The 27,087-nt window shown below is 37.4% G+C and overlaps 2 protein-coding genes across 2 annotated transcripts in view; one reads left to right on the plus strand and one right to left on the minus strand.

Annotated features, from left to right (window-relative positions):
* The window catches only part of LOC124171903 (mitochondrial potassium channel-like), a 62,604-nt gene that overhangs the window by 28,392 nt on the left and 7,125 nt on the right, over nucleotides 1–27,087 (plus strand). The window lies entirely within an intron of this gene.
* Nucleotides 1–27,087, minus strand: part of LOC124171901 — a 139,764-nt gene that overhangs the window by 18,362 nt on the left and 94,315 nt on the right. The window contains exons 28-33 of the mRNA XM_046551298.1: nucleotides 25,030–25,187; nucleotides 22,829–22,929; nucleotides 14,971–15,130; nucleotides 13,360–13,460; nucleotides 13,038–13,203; nucleotides 1,887–2,079 (exon numbers count right to left, since the gene is read on the minus strand). Coding sequence (XP_046407254.1) covers nucleotides 1,887–2,079; nucleotides 13,038–13,203; nucleotides 13,360–13,460; nucleotides 14,971–15,130; nucleotides 22,829–22,929; nucleotides 25,030–25,187 — 879 coding nt within the window. The remainder of the gene's footprint in view (nucleotides 1–1,886; nucleotides 2,080–13,037; nucleotides 13,204–13,359; nucleotides 13,461–14,970; nucleotides 15,131–22,828; nucleotides 22,930–25,029; nucleotides 25,188–27,087) is intronic.

The following is a 27,087-nucleotide window of genomic DNA, read 5'->3' on the forward strand; positions in this document are numbered from 1 at the left end:
CTCGACCCCTCCTCCGACGCTTTCCTCCTCTCCGAAATCAAACAAAAGGCTCGAGCAGGGTTCGAATTACGAAGACCATACATCAAATAGGCTTCAAAAGAAAATATCAAGTTACATGAGAATAATAGAATCGTGTTTCACCCTTCCCTCTTTCTCCCCCACTGACCTTTTTCTGCCCACCTGCTTCGAAGTTCCCCATGTCTGGAGGTCAACTGCTGCATGAGTCATCTATTAGCCCAATAGGTGTCTATCAATTACTTTCGGCAATTGATATTACACCTTTATTGGATTGAAATATTAGTAATTTGCGCGTAATTTAAAAAAGAATAAGACCAAACACAACGTATTTCTGACTTTATTTAAGCATTTTACGCAAGGAAATAAATGTCAAAATACAACGGAGACTTAGCATTCTGGCGAAACTCGATATCCTCGCAGCTGAGCTTATCGGAAGTTGATGCGGTATTTTTTTCCAAAAACATGTATCAAGTTACAATGTATGAGTTATGCTATTGTCACAGTCACAGAGGAAGGGATATTTTCTCAGGATATTTGGTTTCTCCCTGCTAGCAATTCGGATTCATCTGCTTATCTCGTGAGAACTTCCGAAGATGGACTGAAAATAATTGAAGAAGAAGAAAATCTGGTGGAGAAGTGCGTGTACGCCTCGGATTGTCCACTAGCACTTTACAGTAGGAGTGGAGGTAAAGCGAGCTAGCTACCTGTTGAAAACAAGTAGTTGGATAAAGCCGAGTATCTGATGGGCATGCCGCTGAAATGGCGTTTGGTAGATAAGAATGTGTACATCATACAGAAATCCACCGTAGCAGTGTAAATGCCAAGATGGCATGCAATCATTTTTTCGCGAGTCAGTGTGTCCCCTCAGGATATTTGAAAGAGATGTTAGTTGAACCAACTACATGCCCAAATTGCTTCTATAAAATTAAAATATTCCATTAATCAGCTAAATTCCTGTTTGAATCCGTTAAAGGAAATCACAAATAATCGCAAAAATATTGGGTTTGCTGCTGCATAGGCAACCTAGTCAAACATTCCCACATTCATAGTTTTTTTTTGCACATCCCCTTGAAAAATGATAGATCGAGGTTCCACTGTATACCTTTTTATTTATACATTCATCAAGTGAAATAGAAGAAGAAATGTACGTTTAATATGCTGTGCAATTCTAGCATTCGAGGTATTCGAAATTCAAGGTATTCGAATATTCGAGCTATGTTTTACTATTCGAATTCAATATTCAAGTTCGAGAAATCTGCTATTCAACCCATCTCTAATAAAAATCTGATAAGCTGAAAAAATGCTCCATAAATGTTTAGTATTGAAAGAGGAAATTTTGATAACTGTCAAAAGTCGAGGCGCATACGTCTGCAACACCACGTGATAGGATTAAAAAAATGTCGAAAATTTTTTTTCTTCAGCTTCAATGCTCAAAATAGGGGTGCGTCTCTAACACGTGTGCGGCTCTTACACACGCTCATATGATAATTCAATGACAGTACTTCATATTGATGTCAACTGACAGTTTTATCTCAATATTGAGAGCATTAGTAAGTAACTCATTGATCATGAAGCCCTGATGATAACTGATTGAAACAAAGTGATTTGCCCAAATGAGCACTGGTTAAAGATGACACAGCTTATTTTTAAAATATATTTCTCCTAATTACTATCTTTAATTATCAACGATTATTCTTATTTAAACATACATACGACTTTTTATCATAATCGGAGAGGTAAAGGATCAGCTTCAACTCGATGTGGCATGGAATGATGAAGACATATTTCTAAGAAAAGTATGCACAAATATTGCAATCAAGTACAGGCTGCATGAGATAATTTCTCTGAGTCGTTTGGTGCCTTCTTACCTCTTAATGTCGTCACAGAGCGCACCAGCGTTTATCCTTCCCTCCTTGGCAAACATCTCTCCCACACAGCTCATCTCCAGTGAGGGGATGTTCTCCTCTTTGGGAGCAATCCATTTGGAAATCAATTTTAACTTGAGCTTCAACAGGTCGATTGAAAATAAATTAGCAATCCTTTCCGCCACCAAATCCAAGCCTGTCACAAAGAGAGATTTTTGAAATGCTCAATTTATCTCTGGCAAAAGTGTGAGCCTGTTCTCAGTTCTCAAGAGTCGCACATCATTTCTCATGGTATGGTATTTGAAGGAGGCGACCGACAGCTGAGGTCATTTGCGCCATGAGGTTAGGGTGTGGAAGGAAGGGTGGAGAGAAACCCGGCATCGGCATTAGCCTGCTCTTAACGAAAGGCGCCAAGGGGACCACGGCTTAACGTCCCATCCGACGGACGGAGTGTTGCGCTTGAAATGTCCCCCACACAACACTCAAGCAGGGATCGGGTAGTCTTTGAAAATTCTCTGCCACTGCCGGGATTTGAACCCGAGCCCGCCGGGTGGGAAGCCAGCACTCTAGCCACCACACCAACCCGATCCCCATCATTTCTCATGAACAACAAAATAAACACAGACATAAATCCACCAAAAAACAAAAATAGTTAACATGCACTGCAGTTTCAAATGATTCATAACTAAAGCTAAGCACTTATTTCTAATATGATTCCTAAACTTAATTAAACCCTCTGCAAGCCATGACTTTTTCCTAAGTATAAAATTTCCTGCTAAAATATAAAATGCAGAGCATAAAAATAGGAATATTTATATCAAAATATCTGGGGATGGATGGATCCACATTTTTTTTCAGATCCAGATCGGATCCTTTATTTCAAGTGCGGGATCATCAGATATTTTCGGATCCAAAATGCTTTTTAAATGCCTGCTATAGAATGAAGTAATAATTCAAGTTTCTTCAACATACATACATACAATAAAAGGAATGCAATTTTGATTGGCAAATTTTCCTCAAACACGTTTCCCCGAATTTTGTCACATGTGTTTCAGTCAGATGCTTCAGTAATGGTGAGGTGGATTTTGCACTTCCTCATGATGGTTTCATGCCACAGTGCACCAGGGGTGGCTCCAGGATTTCCTTGAGGGGGGCGCGACAGGCTGCTTACCCCTCCCCCCTACCCCCACTCTCTCTCTCTCTCTCTCTCATGATGTGGCATACAAGCGTCAAAATAAGATAAGAGTTTCGGCATTATAGTTGAGAAAGAATGAAGGAATTGGTACAAATTGTTTGTTTTAATGAGCGAATTGCATAGAATACACCGAGAAAGTTGATAAATCCCGTGTTATTTTATGGAAAAATTTGTAAAAGTAATTTCCGATTTACGTGTGGAATTTCAAACGATCTGTATATTTTTCGTTCCAAGCGGGAGACACAAGCTTTGAATAGACGTTCGAGTCATAGATTTCGATGGAGAGATGAGGGAAATAGGGCGAGAAAATAAGAAAAACTCTGTGCAATCTTATGGGAAAAGTGTGAGTATAATTTACGACGTGTATTATTTATGCACTTTCAATTATGATCAAATCATGAAAACAGAGAATCCACACCAAATGCAGCAAACCCCATCCCTGTAGATCAAAAATTGAGAGAGAAAAAGCAGACATAAGCGTAACATTTATAAATAGAGGGTAGTCTACGGTACGTGATGCGAGTTCGCATTTTATACCCCTTGACAAAAGTGCTTTGCGGGCGAAATGAAGTTTTCTCTTCAATATATTAAATTCCAATTTTACCCATAAGTATTTAACTTTTGGATTTCAGGAACTACTGTATGATTGATCAAGAAAATACAACTGAAGTCGACAGTAAAATCATTTGCCACATTTCATTTGAATATCTTGGAAAATATTTTTGCGAAGTTATTATAGAGATTATTATCAAGTATTTATAAATACAATCATGTACACACACAAAGTTCCATGGCAGTTTTCATTGGTTTCATGTCATTCAATTCCGAAATTTTTTTTCAAAAAAGTTATTATCTAATTCCGTTAATATTGTACTCTTATTTTTTTCAATAATGGTGCATATTTATCACTTATTTTTTCAAGCATGCTTTCAAACGAGTCCGAATTTTTTATTTCCATGAAAACAGCTGGGATTAGTGTATTCAACTTGAAGCACTCTATTGACTCTCCAGCAAATCTGTCCTTGATATCCGTATTTACGTAATCTAAGATGGGAATATAGATTATTTTTTCCCAATACATATGCGATTATATCGTCTTCATCATTGGTAGCCAGGTACTTTGCTCGATTCTATTGTCGATTTGCTGCACGTGGAATGCGGATTTGAATGTCCATTTCCTCCATAATTTTCTTAGCCATTGCAAAAATTCCAGAGAAAATTTTATAAGAGTTCATCTGCTTATCGTTTAGTACTTCAAAAGTTTGGTCAACTTTTTTTTAGCTTGAAAAACATCGTCTCATTTTGCAAAAATCTGCTTAAAATATAAATGGCACTCAAAACATCACTCAGACTGTATACAGTTCAAATGAATTCACAATTACAAATTGATAACAATAAACATCTTCCTTTAGTTGCCCTTTTGTAATCATCCCACTTTGACACTTTTTCGACAGCTATGGCAATATCATGTAAGTCGTCTCTAAAAGTTACAATAGCTTTATGCCTTTCTACCCATCTAGTCTCACAGTTACCTGTCATTTGATGAACTAAGATATCAACAATGGTTTTATTACATTTACTTGATGCTTTAAAAAGTCGCGGGAAGATATGTCGAATCTTGTTCCTTTGAATCATTTTCTAGCCGAGGCTTCTTCCTTATTAGCCACCTAACCATTTTGCATATCTATGCTAATAAATTTAGATCTACGCGTACACAAAGAAAGAGAAATCAGTTTGATAACATAAAAAAAGAATACAACCCCAAAACGAATGCAACTGTCCAAGCTCACGTGTGATTGATGAATTACTCCAACCGTTTCAGAGAGAAAGTCTTCAACTTTAGAATGTGTCGTCAGAGGAAATCTTCAACAATTTTTGCTCGTAATTGTACAGAGCTCCAACTTTAAACACTAGGCCAGCAAAACATACCTGTGCTCCACCTTTGTGCTACTTGGCCGTGCGCACGAGTGGAAACGACCGATGAATGTTGTCGGAGTTGCAGACTTTCAAATTTGAATCATAGATCTGGCAAGCTCATCTAAGGAATAAAGAGTTGCAGAAATTTTCTAAAAAGAAAATAAACTCGCCTGCCGATAGTGAAAAAAATTATTCGGAACATCTCAACTTCGAGAAAAACTCTTTCTGGCTGTAGGAATGTATATACCGTGGAATGGGGTGACTTCGGCCATACGCGCTTTGCTTCACAAATTAATACTTGGTAGCACAATGGGTGACGAGCCATCATTTCATTCTCGCCTTTCCTGGCATAGGTAAGAGGAGATTGCAAGCAGCAAAAAAATTCCGTCAGTCACCGCCCAGGGGGGGCACGCGCCCCCTGGCTGGAGCCGCCCCTGCAGTGCACACACATGGCATACATTGCGTTCTCACCATCTAACTAGAAATGTTTCCACACTTTGGAAATATAGTTTATCATTACAATAAATTGCAACTGTACGGTCTGCAACACAAGAGCGATAAAGACATCAACTGTGGCAAAATTTAACAGATGGAGACAACTGTTCAGCAAGGGATTGGGCAGCAGAAGCGCATAAAGGAGAAGTGGAGGGTAAGGTATGCACTCCCTCCATCTTTCAAGTAACAAGGCTATGAACAAGAGATCCAAAGGACCAACACATTTTACTGTAACTAGAAAGCTTCGTGTCAATCAATTCGAGCTTAAACTTGATATTTTCCTTCAAAGCTAATGATTTATGGCGTGTTCGGTCTTGGAGAAGAAAAAAAACGTCAGAGGCATGAGCCGAGGGCAGATGTAGGGCCGAGGGAGGGGGTTAGCAGTTGAAATCTGCAATGTAGTTACTTTCGACATGGTTATTATTCTACGGCGCTGAGCCTCCTATGGTCGTTCAATCTCTTGGGAAGATTCACACCATGCGCCTGTCATGTTTTACCTTAAAATTTTCCACGGCTGAAATTCTGTAACATAATCACTGCAAGAGCTTTTAAATGGAATAGTTCATGAGCAGGATAAGCATTGCAGTGTAATTACGCATGCGAAGAGAGAATCGGAACTCTTCCCACTCTTATGGGCGCTGCATTTATTGAAGCTTTAATTTAAATTTTCGGATCCAGATTCAATGTCTTCCACAACTTTGGATCTGAATTCTCTGATGAAGGGCAATATCCGAGAAAGTTTGGATCCGAAGTATCTGATCTGACCATCCCTAATAATATCGTTATCCAGCACTGATGCATGTCTATCTCTTCCATCAGAATACATATTATGCCCACATCCTTTCGAAGTCAGGCAATACAAAGCCTTTGGAGATGACATGCTTGAATGTGGGTGGGTGCAATGGTTTGCCTTTATTCACAGTCAGTGCTGAATAAATACAATGATGGTAACAAGCGTTTTCCATTAAGGGGGCGCCCTAGCACGGTTGCGGAGGGCGATGCAGACCCTTTTTATTAACCAGTTTGTGCTTCGCTCGTTATAGGTACATAGCGGTTTCTTGACTCAGAATATTTATAAAGGCTAAATCTGTGCCTTGAGACAAAGACGGGTCAATTACCAGGTTTCCTACAGGAGATATTTGACGCTTAATTTCACGAATTTCGATTTTTTTTCCATGACCATCACCACGGTGCAAAACCACGTAAAGAAAATCCAACCGGTCAGAGCATAATATAATCCTTCAAGTACAAGCAAAGGCTACACGTATGCCACACGTCGTAAATCAAAACCACAATTTGGGAAATTGTGAGACCTTGCAGCCAGTTTTTCGATAACGTGCAGTCGTTTTGAGTCATCCTAAACACCTCTCCTTCTTCCGCGAGTCATCCTTCACTTCTTTGCCTCCCCTCTTGGCCCTCCCCTCCACAGTGCACAAGCCCTCCCCTCAAGTCCTCAGCCGGCCGGTCACACGTTTTCTTAGCTGCTTGATTTTGAGGTCGCATTGTCGTTCTTTCTTTTTGCGTTTTTCTTTTTGTGGTGCGATGGAAGTGTCAAGCAAGCCCCAAGGGATACGACGTCGTCGAAGAGAATAGAAGCCTTGGAAAAGGAAGACGTGCAACAAACAGAGACGTCTGTCAAATTAACATAAATTGATCTCAATAACGTTTTCTTATCTTTTGATAAAATTGTCAGAAGTATATGTCTACAGTTGCGTTTGTTTTGAAATTAGTAATTTTTAACGATGCCATAACAAGAATGAATATGTTTAGTTTCCGTTGTAGTGAAAATTTCTTTTCTATTGATAATTTCTATTATTTTTTATGAAACGATTAAAATGTTTTATTTTTCACATCTTGATAACATGGCTAGAGAAAAACTTCATGTTTTTTCACATTGCTACGCATAAGATTTTACACCGCATAACAAAAAAATTATCAACTTTGATTCTCAAAAGAGAAATCTTACACCAACCTCTCCTATCAAGTTATATGTCCGAGTGTCCAACCACCCGACGCGGTGATTAGATGCGGAAATTTGTTCAGCATAGTTGAGGATATTTCGCTAAAGATGAGACGACAGTATAGTTTTCTACTCCTGCATACATTATAAATTCCATATAAGTGTTATTTTTTGATTTTTTAATATGCAAATTACGATTTTATTCATGAGATATATGTTACATACTCAACGATTGCGCTGGCAAGTCAGAAGCTTGTCTCGGAAAGCGCACGGCTGCAAGGAAATAGTTTCTTGTTCTTGGAGAACCCATATCTTACCGCAATGCACCCGCATTTTGCTAACCACATTCTCCTAGGTCTTACATAGCTCCCGTCAGCTCAAAAATTGGAAAGGGCTCAAGAGTGGCAGCGGGCACTACCCTGCCTACCGCGGTAACCCCTATTGTGACCGTAAACCCTACCTCAGTCTTACGATTTTTATCTAGCATTTAAAAAGTTTTCTACCAAAAGCATAGCTGTCCGTTTGTAGAAATACCACTAACTGCTTTATTGCCTCGTTATATGAAGGATTTTTGCCATTTTGAGGATCGCTTATCTTTGATACAGGTGATTTCTACGAGGTGGCTAGCACCGGGTTTTCCACAAATGCATATTCCCAATTGATTGAAAAACATTCCTTTCACGATTTTACCGAGCAAATTAGTCAACTTTTACTAGTAAGTGTCAAAGGATCTCAGTGCCTGTGCTATGGAAGGGAGGAACCAAGGTCTATTTTCCCTATAGCGTGAGATTTCAGCATTGAGGACGAACTACCACTACTGGAGGATATCTTGCACAGATAAAAAGGTTCCTATGTTTTCCAAGATAAATATCTCACTGATTTCGTGCGTTGCATTATGCAGGGTATTATACTCTAATTTCGATTTTCATCTTTGATGATTCATACAGTTGATATTTCGGATAAGAAAAATTGAGCAAATGAAAGTAACACGAAAAGAAATACATGACGGTATTGTTAATGGAAGTGGAAATTCGTTGTCCTCAAAACGGAAATTTGCTGTTCAATTTCTTCTCAATAAGTTTAACTGAGAGCAGGAAGTGAAGACGAAGGAAGTAATGCAGAATGTCATGAACAAATACTTTTTCAATACGTATTTCCAGAAATAGGACGAATGCAAGAGAACCAGCGACAGGTTTGAAAAAAAACGTCGATGTTGGTTACAGATGGGTATACCCACCTGACATGCATAATAATCTCCTTGAGACTCCTTTCACAGTTTGTAACCTATTATTGTTTAACGTATTCGTATTGGCTTTACTTTCCTCCTAGGCGATTTTATATCACTATTGCTATCTAATTCCTGGTTTTACTGGGTAAAGCGGCAAAGAAAGGCCTAAAAAAGACTTTAAGAGGTCTAGTGATAGGTTTAACAATAAGAGCAGAGAAGTGACTGGTTTGAGAAAGCAACAGCAGCTGAGCTATCGCTAGCCACATCTGTGACACTGCGCTCGCAAGGGAATGATGCGGCAGCGAAGATAATCACGGAAATGACCACGACCACCCCCACCCGAGGGAAATGGACATTACAGAAATGGAGGAAAATACCTACAACTCAAAATGAACGGACACCAGAAGAAGCTATTTCGGGCTAGACGCAAAAAAATCTTCATACGCAGAGGGGACATCAGGGCATCACTACTTCTCGTATAGAAATAATATCTTTATTTGGAATTAAATACTCTCTCTCTGTAAATAAAAGTTGGAAGGCAGATGCTAGAAGAGCTTGTAAAACAGATGGAACAGGCATGATGATTTGCAGAACAGCGTTTGGGATAGAATGAATTCGAATGGGAAAATAACAGCAAAACATTACTATTCAAGTCTTGATTTAGCCATTTATTTGCTATAAAATGGTCTAACTTTATTAGGTACCGTGAAAAAATCCTTAAACCCACAGAGAGTTTCTACCCTGTTAAATTTGATAGGCTGCAACTTCATTTCTTGGTTTCCAGGATACCTGCACTCTTGTTTTGTACTGCACTAAACGAAACAGATGTGAAATTCTTTTGAAGTGCTTTCTACGTTGCACTGCAAAGAGGACATCGAAACGAACTGTAAAACCTGAAATGATCCTGAACTACAACTCAACCAAGGGAGGTGTCGATTCTGTGGACCAGAAGTGTGTAAATTACTCCCCTTCAAGACGAACACGAAGGTGGCCTCTATCACGATTTCTCCAGTTTTTTTATATGGCTACTCTTAGCGACCACGTGATTTTTGTAGCTAAGAATTTTGAAAAAAATCCATCGAAGACCAAGAATAGAGCTCATGGAAGCTCTCACGTTTAGCCTTGTAGATGAACATTTCAAGTCCAGGGTGAAAAAAGGTACTCTTCCAGCAGACACATAGGCTTTTCTAGCAATGAGACTGGGGAAAATTCCTGAATTATCTGCTTCTGCACATGAACCTCAATGTAGGGCGGGTCATTGTTTAACACGTGAAAAATGTAAAAATTATGAGACGGTATATATACGAATGTTTTCTATTTACATGCAATAATCGTTCCACATGCGTTAAAAATGTCACGAATGTCGTTTCAGAGGCAGTGATGGCCAATAAGGATGAAAAAATTGAAAAATTAATTTTGCTTGCATAGTTTGTTATTTTTAAAATTTAAATGATTGCATTAACGATTTGGCATATCCATTTCCTTTAGTGCGTGTGTGTCTAGATTGTCGTCCGCAATTCCTTTAGAAAAATTAGTCGAAGTATTTATCAAGAAATTTGCACATAATTATGTCATTTTTTTGTTTATAAACGAATGGGAAAAATATTTTAAGTGCTTTTATTTATTAGAAGTTACCCAAATACGTTAAAACACCCTCAAATTTAAATGTATTCTTGGGAAAATCAAAAATCTTACCAAGAGATTGAACAACCATTGGGATAATCTCAACACCATAGGATAACAACCACATCAAAAGTGACTATGTCGTAGATTAAAAAAATCACCCACGGCCCTCCATCACCCCATGCCTCTGGTATTTTTTTTCCTTTCCAAGGCCTCATAAATCATTATCTCCAATGGAAAATATCAAGTTACACAAGAACAAAGGAAGCGTGTTTCATCCGTGTCTCATCTCACCAACTGACCTTTTTCATCTTACCTGCTTCAATTCTCGGTTTCTGGAGAACAAATGCTTAGTGCGTGACTTACTACGCCTGATAATGTCTTGATAGTTTTCGGCAATTGGATGATGTGCACGAGATTAAAAAAGAATGATACAAAATGTGTTGCATTTCTAACATACCTAGGTTTTTTAAAGCTCAAAGTGATTGAAACAAACCTGACCGGCAATCAGGAGATCTAGGTTCGAATTCCGGCTAAGTAAAATATTTTTCATGGCGAACTTCATCCTTTGGTGTATTTAAAGTTTTTTTAGTTATGACAAGACTATACCAATACTCAACATTGCCCAAGCAGCACAAGAAGATACGGCCTATTGTATACATCACATAGGTCACCCAACTTCGCTTTGAGGGCAATGACGTCACAAAATAGCAAGATCTAACATGTTTGTCCTAGACTACCTTTTCCGTTTTATGATTTTTCACTACCCAAGGGTGACCATCCTATGTCCTTTCTCATCCAAAACAGAAGACCTACACGGACCACGTCATACCTGCAGGCTCATGCCACCCGTGGACCCACAAATTAGGAGGACCCACCCTTTCCTCTCGCTGAGCAGTCGTTTCGTTCCGTTCCCACAACTCATCCCACGTGAAGCTAATGTTGTTATAAAGATTGCTAATTGTGTTGCAGATGGCACAGTTAAAATTTAATTTAATGACCCACCGATAAAAATGTCTTTCATTGGGTAGAAACATTTTTATTCTCGGAAAGAGAACCATGTGCGTACAATGTGACGTGAAACTATCGCAAAAAAGTGCAAAACCCACCTCATTGCAACTGACATATTTGCGGGTGAAACACAAGTCACTATGCGATGAGAAAGTGACAAAATTTGAGGGTGTAAGAGGCACCTGTTGTCTTCCTTGCCTCATTTCCATTCACATCCAAACTCAGCACTTGTTCCTTTTCGTTCCCACGTTCCTAACCACCCTATCCCTACAGCATAAGGCAAGACTGCGAATGCAACCTTTCCACGCACTCGACCCGAGAGCGGAAATGTGGCAAGAGAGGAAAGCGACGGCTCCTTGGGGGGCAGACGGCGTGTGTACACGACTCAAGTAAGAATAAAGTGTGATTGTTCCCCACATGAGCCCTCCCTTTTTCTGTACCATTTTCCCCATCAATCCCCGGGCGACGACGACCAGAGGACTATGGTGACTTACAGGAGAAACTTATGTGAGGAATATCAAAATTCTGTCAATGGTTTATCCAAAGATTGAAACATATTTTCATTTCCAAACGCAAGGGTAACAGTTTATATCCTGAGCGCGTAAAGATTTATCGTTTTTTTTAAATAATTTGAAAGCTTATAAAAATTATTTTTAATCATTAAAAATATAAATATGCGTATGTAAATCTAAAAAGCATTCCTTTGATTGCATGTACCCAGAAGAAACTTGATGCATTAGGATCCGAAAATACCCAAAGATCTGGCTCTGAAAATCAAGGATCAAACCCAGATCTGGGTCCGAAAAAAATCCTGGATACGTCCATCCCTGCAAATCATATTTTACTCAACACCTTATGTAGTCTCACCTTAGGTGAGATTTTACCCAAATGTATTCATAAAAATGAAAGTAAAATATTACATACTTATGATAACAGTTGTAAAATAAATGCATACTCTCAAACACACACTCATGAACTACTTGGCCCCTTGCACATCCTTTACAGTTTCTTCAAATGGGAGTAATGAGCCAACTTTTAAGCATTTTAAAATGCATGATGAATGCCCAAGGAAAACTCTTCTTTGCGGATTGCCGAATCTCCTGTGACTCCCCAAAAATGCTTAAACAAGGACTCCAAATGCTAGGTCAACTTCACATTAATCCTTAATGAGTCATTGGTAAACTCAATAAGCATTCACAATTTAGCTGACAGAATACCCTCTTCAGTATTTTTCACGGTTTTTGAATACCCTAAGGTATAATGAAGTAATTAATAATGACAAATGAATGACTAATGACTATACAACACTCTAACATTGTATTAACAGAGGCCATGGTTTTGTCCATTCTTTCTCCCCGCAGACAGCAAAATTTTTTAGACTCCAGCCTCATTGCATGCTCAGATTTACCAGTGAGTGTGCTCTAACACATAAATGTAATGCATTTCATTTTTCTGCAGAATATATACACATAGTGATGCCTTTTTTGGGTTTTTCAGCTAACAAAGAAAGTCTCTGAATGCACCTTTTTTGTACATCGAGGACTTACTGTATCTTACAAATGGCCGTGCCTCCTAGAGAATGAAGTGGGGAGGAAGAGATAATGCTTGCCTCGTATCCAATCCACATTGCACCAGAGACACTCATATATGTGATGAAAGAACATTCATTCAAATCATGCTAGCATTGATTGTGCCATTTACACAATTTCATGTTCTTCTCCTCACCTTCATCTTTTCGAGCCAAAACTGAGCTCTCAAATGTGGTTACATCATAATAAAGGCTTGATATGAGTTCCTTGGGTTGGCCAATCATCTGCAAATATTTTGGCTTGCCAAAGCCATATTTATATAATATATTTTTGAGGGAGAGTGTCAAATACTTGTTTTCCACCTGACGGAAGAAAAAGAGGTATGAAATATTACAAATCTAAATATTAGCCTGAGATAATAAAGGTAATTTAGAGAGAGATAACTTTGAATTCATAACACAAATAATCACAGGACTTCCGTAAAGAACATCTTTTCAATAGCATTACAATCAAATTACCTTTTCCACAACAACTTTAGCTTCATCAGACTCCCCAGAGTCTTTAAGCCATAACTTTGCCAATGATAAGCATAACTCCATGGCGATCACCTGATCAACACCTGAAATATTAAGAGAAAAATGAAGACCATTTATTAAAAAAAAAAAAAAAAAAAACTTTTGGCTCACATGCAATGGAAAGATAACACACTCTACAATACAAACATCCAAATCAAGTAGAAAATTGACATAGTGCTCATCTTCAAAAACATGCATCCATTAACAAACCCCACACAGAAAGTAGACAGTTTCAGTATTTAGCATTATATATATGTATATTAAAATAATTTATGGGTTAGAATCAAGTCAGTTTATCAACTTTTTTCAAGAATACAAAGCAAGCAATGCTATAAGGAATTTGACAGACTAAATTTTTTAAAAATATGTACGACATGCATAAAGGGGAGATTCTAATAACAAAAAGAATTTGAATAGTACATCACGTTACTGGACATGTTTTCATGTGAATATATACATGTATGAAATTGGACGTAGAAGTGGAATGTTGGAAGGAAAAGAGGTTTGAATAGAAATGTTGTTCAATACTCCTGAAGGCTTGGTAAAACTGAAAATTTCTAACTTAGCTTGACACTCATGGTTTTAAAGGCTTAACTGAAAATAAATCTTGTTGATCTCTATTTTAAATTTTGTATAAAGTGTAATTTTCCATTTCTTCGTTCCCATTTCCTAAAGTATTAGCATTCTAGGATCTCCAAATACCAGTGATCACTTAAAAAATTCAAAATATGGAAAAAATAAAAGTCCTCCTTCGAAAAACAAAGTGAGCTGCGGGCTGCTTACTTAGAAGAGGGCAGGCAGCCAAAAGTCATGTGTACATATTATGTTATGGCTAAATGCTATAGCTCCAGAAAACACCTTCAAAAAATCTACCTCGCATTGCAAGTGGACTTTTGATGTTTTGAGGCATGTCCTGAAAAACACTTACATAATTCCCTGATATAAATTATTCCACAGAGATATTTTCAAACGGAAGTTTTATAAAATTTCAGGTCAAAAATTATTAAAATTTATGTCAAGCCTTTTGCAATTTCCTGTGGAATTCCAGCCGTGAATACTTCAGTCAGAATACTGAATTGTAACTGGGTCATAATAGTTCTGAAGATTATAATTTTTCCTGCTATCATGACAATTAACACAGTTGAAATCTTATTCAGAGCTGCAGCTTATGAAGGCTAACATTGTCTTACTGCAAATACTTTTTAATGCTCTTTCATCGTAATGAAGCACCTTTCAGCTCTATCATTATGTGCTAAAATGCTTAATGAAAGTATACCTTCGCAGTGCCTCATTACCATTATTTAAAATGCCAGGGTATGTCACAATGGAAAGGTTTCCTTGAGATTTACCTGAAAAATCATGGAATATGAAAGAGGCCCAAAAATATTTTACATAGATTTTGAAATGCTCACTTTCATTCTGGAGAGGTTTCCCATCATTAGGATTTCAAAGGCATTTCAGGGATTTATGGCAAAATTTGCTCGCAAAAACTTTCATCAGCAATTCTTAAAAAAACAAACTGAAGACAAAAACTAAAAAAAAAACAAAGCTTACCTGGAGGCAATTTGGTTGCTGTGAAGTTCATGGCAGCAGTGGCATACTTCAGATTTGGCATCTGCATGACGCAATCCTTGACTCGCAAAAGAAAGTCTTCTTTGGAAGGATAAACTTGCCACTCCTTATTGCTGATGCCATCATGCAAATACATCTTATACTAAATGATAAAGCAATATGCGGAAAAAACAAAAATCCATTACCACTCAAGAGTTCTAACCTAATTTGTTTATCTGTGACGTACAAATGTCAAGAAGGACCAAGACTGAAGACAGATTTCAGTGACAATATTCATTAGGTATCTTAGACAGAAATGAATGATTATTTAAAAATGAAAGCAATATAAAAAGTAAAAATTGTCTATGAAAACTAATAGAAGAAATAACAATACAAATGATACTTAATAATATGTTTAAAAAAATTAAATAATTTTCATAAATTACATTGACTTGACCAAGCTTTGAAAATATGTACAGTAAAACCTCTACACAACGAACCCCCTTACAGCAAAATTTTAAAGAAACCCCCAATGTCAATGTCATTGGCTAAGTCCTGGACCCGTCAAATGGACAGTCGCGTAAAGTCAAAGGTAGTAGCGGCCTTGGCTATTTTTTACGGCCCTTCTGTGCTATTGGACTCGGCATTTCAGTGCTCGTGATGTTTGGCCGATGTAGGAATCACCGCAGCTGCATTTAAACTGGTATACTCCTCCAAAGATGTCTTTAGGGTGGTGGTCTTATGAGTTTGAGCTCTACAAAGAAGGCCGCTACTACCCGATAATAATCAGGGAGGCAATTGAAATCGCCAAAACAACAAAGAACTTCAACCGTGAAGACGGCTACAATTTCGCCAGCGCGTGGAAAAGGGTCTTCAAAGATCCTGACCAATCAGGGCACACCTCCACAAAAAACAGGCGGCACACAGGGTGTATATAAGATGAACAACTTTCTGCATCGACACTTCAGTGGACCTGAGGAAGCCAACTGGAACGTTGGCGAAATATCTTTGTCCTACAAAATGGATAAACGCGGAAGAATACCCGGAAAAATCACTAAATATCATCATAATCTCTGCAGAAGCCTACTCGGAAACTTTAAAGAATACCGATTGTTTTCAGCTTCCATGAAGGCATCATAATCTGCGATTGCCACTCTGACCTCAGTGCATTGCCAACTGCCACATTTTTTTACTTGTAGTAACTAAGTCGCCCCACATAACTTCCATCGTCGTTTATGAATACATAGTACATACCGGTCACGCACATAGACATTTACTGGTATTCCAATGGGACTCCAACGATGTGTTTCATTTCGTAATGCTAAAAGGCAATGTGTGTACTTTTGAGAAAAATTACTGCATAAAACTGCCAATTGATATCAACTTAAATAATTTCACTCCATGAATAATATCGATTAGAAACTCAGGAAAATTATGGAGTAATTTAAAAATATATAATCTACAGGCATCAATTTTGGTGTTCCTATAATTTCAGACTATAGCCAAAGTAAGCGATGTGGCTCTACGCAGAAAAAAAATGAGCAAAACAATAATTTCAATCAGAAATACCCAGTGTGAAAATCATACAGCAATAGCCATGTTATTTGATGATATACAATAAAAAAATGTTTATCATCGCAATGGGAAAGGTTTTTTTGAAGGTGAATAAAGCAAAATTGAGAAATTAACTCCACTTGCATCCTAAAGCTCACGGAACACTTGGATGCCACTGCGACGACGCAACCCGCACATCATCTCTATACAATGAAACCCCATCTACAGCAAAGTAACGGTTTTTCCGGTCCCGACTAATTCGTTGTAAGGAGGTTTTACTGTATATTCATAACTCACATATTAACCTTACACATAAAAAAATCAAAACAAGTCCATATGGATGGGTTCATACAAAGTTTGGGCAATGATATTTTTGGCAGAAAAATGCATTCATTGCACAAATGGTCTGGGTCAGAGGAAGATAACTGTATGAAAGAACATCAACACCAATGGAGTGAGCCCCAATTCCTTGTGTTGAATAGATTAATAAGGAAAACTTAAACACTCACTGCTGAGATGTTGAAATTTATTATGCCTTGTACCTTGCTTATAACCATTAAAAACATAAATTTATTTGTTTACTCTAGAATGCACCACTGGTGAATGAAAAATAGCCCTCATAATGAAGAAAAACATCAAAACTAGTGATGGGTCGGTTCGATTCCTCGATTCTTCAATTCTCGGCCAAGAATCGGAATCGAAAATGAGTACTTGCCAATGTGAAAAATCGATTCCGATTCCAGTGGTACTTCAAACCACAAATTTAAATATGACTGCGTTTCCAAGTCATTTGAATTTTTGCGCTGCGTTATCGTAACAACAAAACACATTATCTTCTAGGGATTTGCGAGTACTCGAAAGTTCGAGTAGAGTCGAGTAGTTGGTACTCGACTCGAGTATTTCGAGTAGCATTGCAAATGTCGAGTCGAATAAGTTACGGTTACATGCCTTTCGAGGCTATAGTAGGTCCAGTAGTCTGCCGACAGGAAGCGCTATCATGAAACTCATGTAGTGATACTGTTTTTAAATCCGATAAGTCATTCCAATGCCTTAGCTTGGTAGTTTCAGCTTGCCGAATACACTTTAGTTGTCGATTTGGGGGCCGAATATCTTTACGCCAGCCGCGGCGTCCGATCGCCTACCGACCCGGCGCACACCGGTCCGAAATCGGAAAAAGCTGGAATCCAGTCCAAAATCACCTTTTTGGGGATAGAGACTTGAAACTTAGCCTTAACCCTTTCACTCCCAAGCGGCCGATATATCGGCCGCATCCTTCCTACCCAATACGCCCAAGCGGCCGATTAATCGGCCGCTTGCTTAGAGCAATATTTCACATAAACTATGATGTGTTATTATTTAATTTATTTTTATAATGAATGTATACATATTTTGCTATCCTTAGGTATTTTTTATATAATTTAATTTATACTTTTGATATTTTAATGGACGCTCTTTCTTTAACTCTTTGTAAAATCTGACTCATTTTGTCGAAATTCTTATGCCACTTTATAACTAAGCGAAATTAGAAAATTTGTACGTCATTGTTGCTAACTATCGTTTATAAGTTATATTGAGGATAAATTTTAATAAATATTTAATTGAAATGTTCTTTTTCTGTAATTTTTTATGTAAACTGACAGCTTATTGAACTCCTTTTTTCCTCTCGTAAATTGCCGCCACGGCTGAATAATGACCTTATGATGTTCTCAACAAGCTTAGGCACGCTTTTACGCGTGATTTATTGTTATTCACTTCACTACATCACGTTCGTCTTTATTCGTGTAATACACTGGTGCGTATGACTCCGTTCTTTCCACGACGTAACATTTTATCTAACCTCTAATCTCCCGCCCGCTGCAATTATATTTCGACGTCTCCTTATTACAATCAAATCCTTTTTCGGTATAGAAATACATTTCAAAGGAATCGTCTTATCTGACTTACATTATTACATTTTATTCACAAGGAAACAATACTTCTTGTTTACAGGAAGAGTACTCTAAGGGTAAGATTATCGTGCGTGGCGCGCGAATAAAATGTTTTCAGCGAACCTCAGCAAGTGGCCGATAACGTCGCCGAATAGTTGCCGTGAAAGTGATGGCTTCACAGTGTTTTATCCTAATCTTCCTTATCTACATAAGTGATTCATTGTGTCACTGCTTTGCTGACACCTACTTTGTGGGCAACTTCTGAGAATGCGTCATCAGTTACAAATGCAATGGTTTGCATGCGGGGTCCCGACGGCTTAGTTTGCATCAACTCGCGCGTATCAGAGGTCGGATACTTTTCTTCGCGTTGTGTTTTCTGTGCATTGAGTCACTTGAATTTGCGATAAGTTCATCGTTGCAGCGAAATCTGCGTATAAAAGTCTTGTGCCTTTTTTTAGTGGTGTGAGTGATATTTTTCAAAATAAAAATCACCAATAATGGCTGGACCATCACGCGTAACGGACAAGGATATTTTGGAAATTTTAGACAGTTCATCCAATCAAAGTGAATCAGACTACAACGAAAGTGACAGTGAGTCGGGGAACAATAGTGATGGAGATCAGCATTCGTTTCAGTCTTCGGGTGAGCTGGACAGTGACGAAGACAGTGACAACGGAGAATGGAGGGAAGTACAAGCTAATGAAGAACAAATACCCACTAAGTTCAAGTTCCAAGAAGTAAGTGGACCCAAGAAAGCCCCACAACCTAACTCGCCACCAATTCTTTATTTTAGACTTTTTTTTACGGACCTTCTTTTGAACCTCTTCGTCACTGAAACAAATAGATATGCAAAACAAAACATTACCTCTCATTCAGGAAGATCATCACCACCACTGAAGTGGGAAACAGTTACAATTGCGGAAATGAAAGGATTCCTAGCCTGTATTTTGAACATGGGAATTATACGGAAGCCCACCATAGCTTCATATTGGTCGACTTTGCCTTCTCAGCGTACCCCTTGGTTCAGAAAAATGTTTCCGCGGAATCGCTTCCAGCAAATTTTGCGATTCTTTCATCTGGTTGACCCTAAAAAATGTACGGCCCGTAACGATCCCAGATATGACCCTTGCATCAGGTATCAACCCCTTGTTGACCATGCAAATAATGTATTTAGATACCATTATACCCCTCACGAAACTCTGAGTGTAGATGAAAGTCTGGTGGGGACAAAAAACCGTACAAGTTTGTTGCAGTACCTGCCAAATAAGCACCATCACCGCTGGGGAATCAAATTTTGGATGCTGTGTGATGCTGTATCAAACTATTGCTTAGGTTTCTTTACCTACAAAGGTAGATCAAATGATGAAGAAAGGATGGAGGTGAAGGAACATGGCCTGGGATATACAGTGGTACTGAAACTCCTTCAGATGAACAATTATTTATACAAAGGCTACCATGTTTTTGTGGACAATTTTTTTATGTCAGTTCCCTTAGTGAACAAACTTTACCAAATGGGTACATATATTACAGGAACTGTTAGAAAAAACCGAAAATTCCTGCCTGAGTTTTTCAAAAAGAAGTTCACCGTTGGGGAAAAAATGTTTTGCCGTTCTGGCTGTATTCTAGCCAGTGCATTTAGGGAAAAAAAAATCTCAAAAAGGACCTGTGATTCTTCTTTCAAGTAAGGCGACTGCAAGGAATAGTGAAGTGACAAAATTGAGACAAGGCCGCGAGAAAAAAACTGTGAAACCGGAAGTAATTTTGGAATATAACAAGTACATGGGAGGTGTAGACTCTTCAGACATGATGCTCTATGTATATTTAGATGAAAGGAAAACATTAAAATATTGGAAGAAAGTAGCGTTCAACATTATTGGTAGGATGGTTTTGAATAGCTACATAATATATAAGGAAAATTTCAAAGAACCTGGAAAGCCTCTGACAAGACTTATGTACACAGTTAGTATAATTGAAAACTTAGGAGCTGAGTGGTTGAATTTCAGGGAAGAGTGCGAAGTGAGGGGCCGTATTTCACCGGGAATAAGGAAACTGGGTGGGAGAAAAGAATACAGATGCTGTGTCTGCAGCACAAAGGAACAAAGAAGAAGATCCAGAACAGTGTGCGTCAGATGCAACAGGGGTTTGCATGGGGAGTGTTTTCATAAGCATAAGTGCTAAAAGAGTGATTGTGAACAAAAGGCAAAATTTATTCCTACGTGATATTTTAAACGTGAAACTAATCAAAAGTGTACCTATGTACTTATTCCATTAACAACTTGAACAAATAATGAAAAATCCTCCGTGAAATAATTTTCATCATAATTTGTTTGCCCTCGTTTTTATAGAAATAACATTGCATATGTAAGTCATTCATTTGTTTAAATAAATGCAATGTTAAAATTTAAACAATTCCTTTAGCTTTAATTTAAAATAGCAATAATTTGTATTATTTAAGGCCTAGATATATAAATATATACATATTTCATTGTTTTTTTACAGAAGACTGGCTTAGGCACTGCTCAAAAGTGATTGTGACAGATTAAAAAACAATTAAATTTTTATGACAACAATTTTTTTGTTTATGCTTAAAAATTTAGATAGATCTATCAAAAACTAAATTTTTAATGTAACTCAATTTTCAATAATAGCAAAATGAAAAAAATATTATGAATCAATAAGCCATAAAGTTAAGTTTTTCGTAAAAACATTTTTAAGTATTAATTTTATAAATTTATTAATGCAAAACTAAAATTTATACATAATGATAATTAACATTTTTGAAAACGTCATTTATTTTTACATATGTGTGATTTTTTCCATGTCTATAAAACCTAAAATAAATCCATGAGAGTTTTTAAGAAAAGTACTAATAATTTCATAAAAAAACCCTTGGGAATTTTGGGTATGCACATTGAAAAATGCTTGGGAGTGAAAGGGTTAATACTCATAAATAATACCAGATATATACTTAAATGCCATTTTACCTAAATACGACGCTTAAGTGATGATACAGTGGCCCAAACATGACCAACTTTTCAAAACCACACGCGATCTCGTTAACCCTCAAACATTTTTAAATTTATCCAGGTGGTGTTGCCTTAATATGATTTTTATGAGATAAAATACGCAATATTCCTTTCACTTGGTGCTTTGTCTATACTTCCAATGACTTTTGAAGATTTTGACTTTCATCTGTCTGGTTTTACAGCGCAAAATGGTCGACCCGTTTTTCACTTAAAATTTCACGTAAAGTAGAAACTATCTTTCGTTTACGAAAAATATAACTCGGAAAATTCGAACCACAATATAAAAAAGAGATTTCTAAAGGGTACTGAGCAGAAATCTTGGAAAAAAACTTATGCGAAAAAGGAAATAAGAGCGATTTTTCAATCGTGCGCCAAGGCTGAGCCACACGCCGCGGAACTCGGTAACTGAGGCCGATTTTTCAAGCTTTTTAAAATTGATAATCGTAATTTAAAGCACGGATAATCGTCTTCATTGATTTAAAAAACTAAACTGAGGGCGTTAAAAAGGGTTACGTATAGATCGACTTGACCATTTAACGCATTACTCGAGTGAAAATACTAAGGATTGAATATTTTTCGGAACCATCCCACGCTTGAGAAATATGGTTCGGGTATTGAAGTTAAGTGAAGAGATTAAGTCGGCATGCTTAAGAGAGAGGAAAATGAACTGTTTCCTCGAAAGGCAACAACCGAGTCGCGCGGAAAGAAGTTTTTCACATCACTAGGCATCTTTTAGCCTTTTTTATTACTGCGTCCGTCCGATGTGATATTCATTGGTAGCGTTTAGTTTCTTTCTTGAACTTAAAAAAACAAAGAGTTTTTAAGGTTGATTAAACGACGTGAGAAGCATGGATATTTTTGGCTCCACAAAACTAAAGCTAAGTTCTTTAGTTCATTTGCTTGGGCAACTTTAGTTCCATGAGGATTCAAGATCCATGAAGATCAATGATATACTTCAAGTTTCCGAAATCTTGCAATTTTGGGAGGAAAGTACTTTTCCAGTCACACAATTATGTAGCAAAAGGCAATTTTCTGCAGGCAGTAATACTGTAGCATGGAGACATCAAAACCTGTTGGCTGAGCATTCAGAGCATGTCGGTTTTTCTGCTTGAGAATTTGATAGGGCCAAATATTACATGATTTATATAAGTAGTATTTAATCTTAATTATAACTGTGAATATGACTTTACTCAGGGCCCTCCCTTGTAGTTATATGTGGTCTTTTTCTTGGAGCCAATGTCGTCGGAATCGATGGAATCGGTATCGGTAGAATCGGAATCGAAATGTCAGAATCGGAATCGGGATCGGAATCGATAAAATTTTGGAACCGACCCATCACTAATCAAAACTTACCCCTTGTTTGAGAGCAAGGCTGCAAATGGTTCTGGAATCAATGCCTTCAATTTGAGGAGCTTTCAACCACTTAGAATAGTTTTGGAAATTTATTTCCGAATCTGGAAAAAATAAATTGAGTAGTAATTAGAAGTGAAACCCCAGTATCATCAATATACATAAATACATATCATGCCAACACACCCATAATATACACTACCATAGACACTTATGGCATGGGGTCAGCTAGAATAAATTCAGCCTAGCTGATGGCATTTTATTCACTCCATTCATTTCCTGAATCCTAATTAGAGAAATTTCTTTGCTATTTCTTACAGATTTTTCATGTGAGTAAATTGAAATTCCACAAATATATAACACTGACACAGCTTATCTAACCAATTCAGTTTAGATTACTGAGCTATGCTATGAGCTACTCCTGCCTAATAAAATTTCCTATCTGCAATACTTATGAAGTTATGGCAGATTTGTGTAAGGCCGTAACATAGTAATTTAATAGAGACGTTGGAAATTCAAGCCTATAGCACAACTGGATGGAGATTGTTCATTGACTCTCAAAGTGGAGCTTGAAGTGAGTCATCCTCCAGGGTGGAAAGTTATTCGGTATTGTCCCACTCAGCCATTCAGTTTGCTTGTGTGAAGAAAATGTACACATCAAAAGAGTCCTTGATTTTTTGCTATAAATATCACATGCACCAATGGATCACCTTTGTTGGCCTTAAAATAGCCTGCTTCCTCCTTGGTTAGCTATGCAGATACACACAGTAGCCCTTTTGTGTGTATGGGGGACAGAAGAGTTCACAACGGATTCGATGTAGTCAAATTGGCTACCTGACCACGGTGATACAAACATTCTACACCTCTTGTCAACAGAGAGAACATTATTTCCCCCTCTGCATATAAAACTGGTTCTGATATAACAATTTTTTAAAGCTTTCCAGACTTTGCCTCAGACCTTGAAAGAGACAATATCTCATTTTGGTATTCCAGAGCCTGTCATGTAAAAAAATAAAATCAGTTGTTTATGCTGGTCGACAGATTCGGCAGGTCATGAAAGATGAATATTTCTTGAGAAAAAAGACAAAACTTAAATAAAATGCTTGGTTGGCATTGAAAAACATAGTTGAAGACTTTCTTGGATTCACATGAGTATGGAATTACACAGGCATGATAAGCATTAAATTGCATTTTTTATGTATCCATTTTGATAGCTTCCCAGAATATCCTGCAATAATCATGATGAGCAGATTGAGTGATTTCACCTACATTAGATCATGGAGGCACTCGATAGATGGGATGTATTTACATGTATGTATGTACGACTATTATTGGAGCATCAAGCGATAATGTCCACACATTAAGCCCTCCAGAAAAAAAGCTATGTGAAAATTGTTTTGCCTTAATATGTATGTTTACTGTTTGGTAAAAATGTCACTATTTGATTGATTGCACTTTGAACTTGCAAGTAACTGTGTATAATCTTAGTATAAATTAAACCCTTTTATATAAACAGTAAATAAGGTAAGATTTCCCTCTAAATTCCTCCCCCCACATTAACAACACTAGTATATATAAACCTGCCCCCACCATATATTTTCTGCATTTGATAATGGTGTAATAGCCAAAACTGGTAATAAATAAGAAATTTTATAAACTTGTGGAAGAAACAAAGTGTCTTTCATAATTAATATGGAATGCAGACCCAGAGCAGAGCGAGGGAATATCCTTAGGAATAGGTGAATACATTCAATTTTCAAAACTGCAATAACAGAACAAACAACAGGAAATGAGTCATGCCTCTTTTCTGTAAGAAATTTTGGCCATTCCACTTGAAAAACCTTGATTGGATAAACTTTCTTGAGTGACTTGAAACAAAATACTACCAGTAATAACGTTCTTATGCTCGCATAATTATTGACTGAGGTAAAAGTGCCTGATGGGTAATGACTCCTTTATCCCACTCAGTTATTTTGCGACTTATCAATTGCTATTTTATCGATTCCTAACTTTCAATCGAGCAAAATCTTTACACATTATATATATTTACTACAAGATTACAAATTCTGTAAAAAATGGCATCTTAAATTGCATTCTTAACAATTGACTAGTCTTTCATTTCTTACCCTAAAGCATAACATGATAAAATTGTAGGATTAATGCCCTTTTACTCATACCAGTAAAATTAAATACATGAAACATACCAACTATGCTAGTGGCCACAGATACAGAGGTCAGGTGAGACTGGAGAGCTTCTTCAGTATTCTTGTAGCTATTTGTCAAGAGAGGGAGCCTCCACTTGGCAATTTCAGGAAGATTTCCCATTTCATAATAGAAATTCATTTCCATAGAAGTAGGTGGACTAAAATTGCATGTAACAAAGGAGAAAAACAAATTCACAGCATTAAATACACATGAAGACAAATCTGTTACAAATCATGATTAATAATGCAAAAATTTAGTTATAGTGGATGAAAATTTTCTAAAATTTTGAAAAAAGACAAAAGAGGCAGAAAAAATTAATGTAATGTTCTAGATATTTTGTAGACATCTAGTAGATAGTTAGTGCTATATGGGTACTTGAAGATGTCAATCTTCCAAAATTTTGCCCCATTAATGTTATCATACAACTGGGAATTTTCAAACAACATACACCTAGTACCGGAGAAATTTAATCAGTTTTAATTAAAGTAAATTGCAGTAAGACAATGCTTATAAGACCCAACTAAGAATTCTTCCTCAAATTTTCCTTGCAAAGCATTTACCTTTTAACTGCTCAAGGGTTGAAGGTATGTATTAACAAGAATCATACACAGGAGAAAAGAACAAAAAGACGAGGAGGTCCTGGATAAAGATCAATTTGGATATAGGAAAAATAAGATCACAAGGAAAGCCATATTGGTCCTTAAAAAGTGCCAGCAGAGAAAATCCACAGAGAATAAATTGGCAAACATTCATTTGCCGATGACATAGCAGGGATAGAGAAGAAAATTCTGTTAACTATGGAAAACAAAATTATAAGATAAAAGCTAAAAATCAATACAAAGAAAATGAAAGTATTGGTTTACAGTAGAAAGGAATAAGTGAGGACCAACCTCAAACTAGGAAACCATAAGCTGGAGGAGATGAATGTGTTGTACTACTTGGGTAGGCGAAAGACCAATGATGGATGAAGCAAGAAGGAAATAGTAGAATAGCCCAAGGAAAGAGGGCATTCCTCAAAAAGAGGAATGTTCTCACAGCAGAAAATATGAGCATTGAAGTTGGGGAGCAATTTATCAGGACTTCCATTAGGAGCATGCCTCTTTATGGCAGTGAGGCATGGACGATGACAGCAGCGGAGAAATCAAGGTTGGAACTTTTCTAAATATGATTTTTTAGCCCAATGCTGAAGATGGAATGGATAGACCACATGCGTAAAGTGGAAGTTCTAAGAAGAGTAGGAGAAGAGGAAGTCTTTTGAAAACCTTTATTAGAAGACGAGACAATCAGCCACAGCGTGAGACACTGAGGCACAGAAGATCGATAATCAGGAATTCTTTAGAATGGAAGATCCAAACAATGGAGGGTTTCCCGAAATTATTTTGGGTACACAATATTAAAATATTCCCACCAACAATTCAACAACACTAGGCTTAAGTGTTGTTTCATAACTCTACATTTCTTCAAGCTCACAATTCAGACAGACAGTGTCCATCCATATCCAGACAATCCATATCATCTGCAGATTATTGTTTTTTGCCTATCGAAATGCATAACGGTGTTTCTTTTTATTCATTACATGGCATAAGCAAAATACAGTGGAATGGCATTAAAGCTAGTACAGGCTCTTGCGAGATCCCCTCTCTTACTAGAGATAGCTGATGCACCGACAAATGACCTTATGATTAGCATGTAAAGAAGTTTATTTTCACAAGACCCTTTTAAGCGTTGGCACTCCCCATAGCGAGGGTTTCCATCACTGGAAAAAATTAACCAACCCTTCACCTTCAATCTCTGTGATTGCAGGTGATCTGTTAGACATGGCGTTAACAAGGCGTACTCAGCCTCAAATTCATGTGGTGAACTGTCATTAAATAAACATGTAGCTCATTTTTGTGAAAATATTGTAGCATTTACATGTGAATGCTCAATCTTCTTTTGTTCCTCAGGTGGTAGAAAGCAGTTGATAGCATACCCGCACGTTCATGAATAGAGGGCATTTGAAAGGTGGACACCATGGCCAAAAAATGCAAAACACTTAATCTAAGTGAGAAAATGAA

This window comes from Ischnura elegans, chromosome X (genome assembly GCF_921293095.1).
Source record: "Ischnura elegans chromosome X, ioIscEleg1.1, whole genome shotgun sequence".
In the NCBI taxonomy this organism is placed as follows: domain Eukaryota; kingdom Metazoa; phylum Arthropoda; class Insecta; order Odonata; family Coenagrionidae; genus Ischnura; species Ischnura elegans.